General features: G+C 36.3%; 1 protein-coding gene across 2 annotated transcripts in view; it reads left to right on the forward strand.

Moving 5' to 3' along the window:
- The window catches only part of PEX3 (peroxisomal biogenesis factor 3), a 29,024-nt gene extending 22,351 nt beyond the window's left edge, over nt 1–6,673 (forward strand). Inside the window, exons 10-12 of one of the 2 annotated variants that reach the window (XM_036316066.1) lie at nt 780–902; nt 4,503–4,599; nt 5,891–6,117. In XM_036316066.1, coding sequence (XP_036171959.1) covers nt 780–902; nt 4,503–4,599; nt 5,891–5,974 — 304 coding nt within the window. In that variant the 3' untranslated portion in view covers nt 5,975–6,117. Of the gene's footprint in view, nt 1–779; nt 903–4,502; nt 4,600–5,890 lie in introns of both variants that reach the window. The other variant, XM_036316067.1, reaches the window with a different exon arrangement.

A 6,673-nucleotide genomic window follows, 5' to 3' on the forward strand; every position in this document is an offset into this window, starting at 1 on the left:
GTCCCGATCAGCCAGACCCCAGCAGCAAGCTAACCTACCAGTCAGAGCATCTGCCCCCTGGTGGTCAGTGCACATCATAGAGACTGGTCAACGGTCTGCCCCCTTTGTGGTCAGTGCACATCATAGCAAGCGGTTGGTGGCCTTAGCATATCATTAGCATATTACACTTTGATTGGTTGAGCGGCCAACCGGCCAACTGGACACTTAGCATATTGGCTTTTATTATATACAATTTTTTGTGAAGTGTTAATATGTCATAACAGAAAGATCTTGAACTTTAAATTTAAAAAGGCTTGGGTTCAAATTCTACTCCCCCATTTACTAATTTCAAACCACTGGACAAATTTCTTTATCCCTCAAGTATCCAGTTCCTCATCTGTATAGGATAATAAAATGTTCTAAATTACTGATATTTCATGATGGAATATGTAAAGCAGACCAGTAATCTATGGCTATAAGAGGATTTCTCTTTAAGAGTTTCTTCAAGAGAAGAAACACTATTACTGAAATTTTAAAAATAAATTGTACAAAATGCTAACCAATGTAAGAAAATTTAAAGAAGTGGATGAATATTCTCATTGTGTTGTGTTAGATAATAAGCTCTCTTTTTATACTAATTTTTAAGGATTGACTCCTTGATATATTTTTATAGTGTTTTAGGCTGTAAAACCTAGATTGTGACTAGAAATGGTGGCTCTCAGTGGTAGCCACAGTTCATGAATTTATTTCCTTTTCCATTGAGACTCTAAAAAGTAACTTACCCTTCTTATTTTGTGTAGTCCAGATTTTAGTACAGTTTTGAATACCTGTTTAAACCGAGGTTTTAGTAGACTGCTAGACAATATGGCTGAGTTCTTTCGACCTACGGAACAGGACCTGCAGCATGGGAACTCCATGAATAGGTAAGATAACATGTAAAAATGTTACCAGTCTAATGAATACTCTAATAAAGTAGAGCTTTGGTTCTGTTTATTTTCTGTAACAAAAAAATCTTAGAGGGTAAATTTGAATGCTCATTTTTCAACAAGTTAAACTTCATTAACCCAATTACACCTTCATGAGTAGAACTGTTTCTAGACTCAGTATTAAAACTTTAATTCCTTGTAAAAATTTTCCCAATATAGATATGTACTTAAATTGTGAAACTACCCTTCTATCAGCCAAATTCCAATTATTGGTATGTGTTTTTAACTCTTTAGAATACAAAACTGAAAATGTTTTAATGCATTCTCTAATTTTATTCCAGTTCTGCAAGCCATAATTGGCCTATATAATTCAATACTTTTGGGCATTGTAATAACCAGGCATTCCTGTAATAGGTTTCCTTTTGATAAATTATCTCCTAGTTCTATAACTACGTCAGTGTATTCATTTTGTAGAATTGAGAATATTTAGTTAGTTCCATTGTTAGTAATTTTAATTATGACTATTATTAAGTCATGGATTTATGCTGCCAAAGGTATTTTATGATTTTATTATATCCTTATCATCTTAACATAGCACTTTGGATCTCCTATTAAACTTTATAATCTTTAAGAACCTCTGTCCTTTATATTAAACTCAGAAAATAGGTATTAAATCAACTAGGGGCCCAGTGCATGAGTTCGTGCACCTTGAAAGGAACTGTGGGCCGCAAGGCTGCAGTGGGCACAGGGGCGGGTCTCGGCCCATCCTCCCAGCACCTCCTGCCACAGCCCCTGGTCCCCTCTCTGCCGGCAGCCCCGCTCCCACCGCTCCCATGCACTGATGGTGCCAGCCCCGCTCGCACCCACTTATGTCACAGAGCGATTGTGGCCAGCGCCAGCAGCAGGTGCGAGCAGGCTGGCACTATCAGTGGGTGCAGTGGTGGCTGCTGCCCCGATCATCCCTCAGGAGCTGGGGGAGGTGGAGAAGCCCTCAGGGGTGATAGAGGCTGGCAGCCGCCACTTGTACTCACTGACGGTGCTGAGCGATTGGGACCAGCGCTGGGTGCCTGCAGCATGTGCAAGCAGCGGCTCGGGCGCCAGCTGCAAGTGCAAGAGGCAGCTGCCAGCCCTGATCACCCCTCAGGAGCATGGGGAGGTGGAGAAGCCCTGAGGGGCAATTGGGACCAGAAGCTGCCGCTCCCACCTGCTTACGGTGCCAAGCGATCAGGGCCAGTGCCCGGTGCCAGCAGCAGGTTTGAGAGGTGGCTCTGGCACCAGCAGCGGGTGCGAGCAGGGCCGGCGCTGGCAGCAGGTGCGGGCGCCAGGCAGGACCGCAGCACACGGGAGCAAAGAATTTTTAGTAACCACCAGAGGCTCGCCCCGATGACAGCAACCGGTGCCCTGCCTTGGTCTGGCACCTCTGCTCATCATCCTGCCACGGACAAAGCCCACCATGTTCCGCACGTGCCCTCTGGTGTTCAGCGCACGTCATAGCTATCAGTTCGGTTGTTTGGTCTATTTGCATATTAGAGTTTTATTTATATATATTATATATATATCCAGGAGGTTTAAACAATAAAAACATAAATGAACTGATAGAAAACAAGTGAATATTTGTCTGATATCAAAATGGAGAAAAAATAATTCTAAGATTGAAAGAACTTTAGATAAATAAAATGATAGGTTTTACAAATGTAGAATTTAAAACATAAATCAAACAAGTTTATAATTTAACTAGAGGCCCAGTACACAACATTTGTGCATTGTGGGGTCGGGGGGAGGGGAGTCCCTCAGCCCGGCCTGCACCTTCTTGCAGTCCAGGAGCTCTCAGAGGATGTCCTACTGATTGCTGTCAGACATCCTTAGTGCTGCCGGGAGGCGGGAGAGGAAATAATTTGAACTAAGAACTATAACTCTTTAATATAGTGTTGAACTGGAAAGAGGCAATTGACATTCAGGGCAGAAGCCACAAGGCAAAGACTTTGAAACAGGAGGACCAAGGTTCAATTTGAGGACCTGGAAGAAGGCTGATGTGGCACCTGAACAGATGGAACTAGGGAAAGAATGGTATGAGATGGAGTTGGAGAAGTCGGCACATGCAGATTATGAGTGTTGGCTTGAAATGCTGGGGAGCTACTAGAGAAGTGAGAAAAGAGTGACATGATGGGAGTATTTTGATTGCTTTGTGGAAAAGGAATTGGGAAAGGGGAAGTTGGGGTGGGACATAGCAATGGATGAATGAAGACTTTTATTAATCAATTCAACGAGTATGTATGGAGCACACATGGTACCTAACATCATGGACCTTGTACTAATATTTTGTATGATAGTGGTGTCTTCGATTCCTATTGAAGACAAATTCACAAATAAAAAAAAAGAAACAAATCATGACATGACAGATTTTGAAAAATGGCTACATAGATACTATGAAAAGAGAATGACTAATTTCTTCAGGAGTTCATAAAACCTCCCTGCTTTTTTCTTTTTAAGCATTGCCTCAAATCTCAGCAATAGCATACTCATTAGACACCATTGCTTCAGCATTTTCATTATATTTAAAAGAAAATTTCTAGTCTAGTCTTAGGTTTAAATGTATAAAGTATGATATTTAATATAATAAACCTAAGTCTGTAACCAACACACAAAAATTCATTTTATCATTTAACAGTAATTATATCATATATAATCACACAATAATTTATTCATCTCACAAATGCTTACTGAACACAAGTTAGAAGATAATTGCTGTATTTTGGACAGGAGATAATGCTTAACTTGGACTAAGTTTGGCAGTGGGGAGAAGTAGACCCATTTAAGAAATATTTAAGATTGTGGAGAGATTGGATATACACAGGAGAAGGAAGTGCCAAGGATAATGCTCAGGTTTCCTGTTTACACATTCAGATAGATCATGGCACAATTCACTGGAATAGAGGGAAGAAACATTCAACATTGCTAGTTATTGAGGAAAATACAGACCACAACTGTGAGATACCATTTTCAACTATCAGACATACAAAGATTAAAGAAAAAATAATGCTTGACACAGAAAGAAGGCATGAAAGACCAGTATTCTCACACACTGCTGGAGAAGCAGAGGGCATTTGAAATACACATTTGAAACCTTGAAAACATTCCTACCCTTTGATCCAGTAATTCCATGTTAATACAAAGAGTTACTTATATTAAGGAAAATTAGGCAAAAACTTAAATGCCTAATTCTAGGGAATTGATATATAAATTATCACACCTAGTTTGATTACTATATAATCATTAAAAATAGACAAAAAATTTGGAAGAACATTTAATAAGATGAAAACATGCATATATGAATAAAAATTCAAAACAGTGTTACTTGGGAAGTTATAATTGTATGTTAAAAACAAAAAAAAAACAGATATGTGTAAAAATTACTGAAGGAAATTAACCATGATGTGAGTTACAGTTGTTATTTCTAGGTGGTAGGATTATGTGTGACTTTTATTTTCTTAACACATTTCTGTATTTTTCAATAGCTGCTTATGAATTTATAATTAAAATGTTAAATACATATAAGATAAAGTTTAGACAATACTAATTACTGTGATGATGTTTCAGTCTTTCCAGTGTCAGCCTGCCTTTAGCTAAGATAATTCCAATAGTAAATGGACAGATCCATTCAGTTTGCAGTGAAACACCTAGTCATTTTGTTCAGGTAAGAAGAAAGCTTTGGGATATTTGGGGTATTAAAACTAGATTGCATTAACATTTGTTTTTGTCAGTCTTTAAATTTTAACAATCTGGAAAAATATGAAGTGTTATCTTCTGTGGTCAGTTGAACATCTTTCATTGCTTGTTGGCCATTTGTTTATACTTTTTTAATGATCTGCTCAAGCTATTTCCCATTCTTTTATTGATGTGGTTTTCTCTTTACTAATGAGTTGTAGAAGTTCTTTATAAATGCTCATAAAAGTCCATTGTCAGATATATAGGTTGTATTTGAGTTTTGTTTTTGTTTCTTGGATGTTTGGGGGTTTTTTGTTTGTTTTTGTAAAGGTGTTTTTTGATTATGAAGTTTTTAAGGTTAATTAAATACACTTATTTTCTTATCTAAAAAAAAAATACAAAAACTAAATTGTATTCTTGGATATTGTCCTGTTTGTCTAATATAAAATTGCACTTCCCTCCTGTGATACTTGTTCAAAGAAATAAAAAACTTAAAATCATATGGTAAGTGTGATAGAATGCCCATGCGAGTAATAATGTATCATGGCAAATTTATGAGGTTGGGAATACCTTTCTCCATGTTATAGTCCAACACCTGACAGACTGTATTGTAGCCCTGATAAAATCTAGCGGTCAGTTGAATTTACAGTGTTAATGTTTTGCATTAAGCTGTGTTAGCATATTGAGCCTTAAGGCAGATCAGTATACAAGTCCTCAAATTTTGAGAATAGAAAAACTTTTATGGAGAAGTAAAGCATTTTAATAATTAATATAACTATTAATAATACACCAATAATTTGCTCACTAAACCTACATAGACAGTGGGCTGTTTAAATTTTTCCCTAGACTACCTATTTCTCCATCTTCTTTCTTAGGAAAGCATTTTAGAATGCATTGGTTAAGACTGATATTATTAAATGGATAACTTTAAATCCGTGTTAAGTGTTTTTTATCTGAGTCATTTGCAAACTTGGAAACTGTATTATAAGTAAAGAATTACTTGCAGTATACCTCAATTCCAAACTACCTCAATAATGTGCAGTGAGAAGAGTCCCTAGGCGTAAGGGTAAAGATGGCATCCCTCATATAAGAACCTAACCAATAAATATCTCCTAGAATTTATTATAAGAAAAAAATACTACTTTCATTAAATGGTTTTTGGGGGTTTTTTTGGCTTTAACACCATAAAACTTAGCGCTAAATTCCTTTCTTGACTGCAGAAGTGAGTTCAGATTATCTACACATTTTCAAACTGTAACATTTTGTTGTCATCTTTGTAGGATCTGTTGATGATGGAGCAAGTGAAAGACTTTGCAGCTAATGTCTACGAAGCTTTTAGTACCTCTCAACAACTGGAGAAGTGACTTTTTCCTTTCAAAAAACCTACAGTGGAATTAATTTACTTTTAAATGTACACTGAATAAGTCAACTATATAAATATAGGGTAATGATTTGTTATGAAAATGCCTAATAAAAAATATTCTGAAAGTCTTCATTCGTAATAAAAGATTTATTTGTCATCTTTATTTTTTAAAGTCATCAACAGACTAACTAGTTTTTGTGGGCGTATCTGAATGTACACAGCACACAGATCAGAATTTGTTATACCATGGATATTAGTTCCAAATGGACTGAAAACTAAATGTAGATACTTGTTTTGTATAATATGAAACTCTTTGGGAAGTAGGTGTGAAGTTTGGAAAATATGCTATTTAACGAATCAAAGTTCACTGAACTGCAGCATACAGTAGTAAATCAGACTTTTCTGCAGTTATTCCTCAAAGGAATAAATTATGTGTCTTAAATATATTTGATGGAGGACTTTGCTTTTTATAGAAATCAGTGAATTTAACAACCATGACCAGCATTCCTTTTTCTTCACTGTTGTTAACAATCCTTAGAAAAATCACATAGTGATTTAGAGGCTAAATTGTGTTGATGTCGTTTACTCACATATTATTTTAACTACATACTGTCATTCATTTGTATATAAATAACTTTAATAACTTACTTTGTATTGATTTTAAGCACAGTGGATATTGCAATAAAATATTTTAATAAAA

The sequence above is a fragment of the Myotis myotis genome, unplaced genomic scaffold (assembly GCF_014108235.1).
Source record: "Myotis myotis isolate mMyoMyo1 unplaced genomic scaffold, mMyoMyo1.p scaffold_m19_p_7, whole genome shotgun sequence".
NCBI classification, from domain to species: domain Eukaryota; kingdom Metazoa; phylum Chordata; class Mammalia; order Chiroptera; family Vespertilionidae; genus Myotis; species Myotis myotis.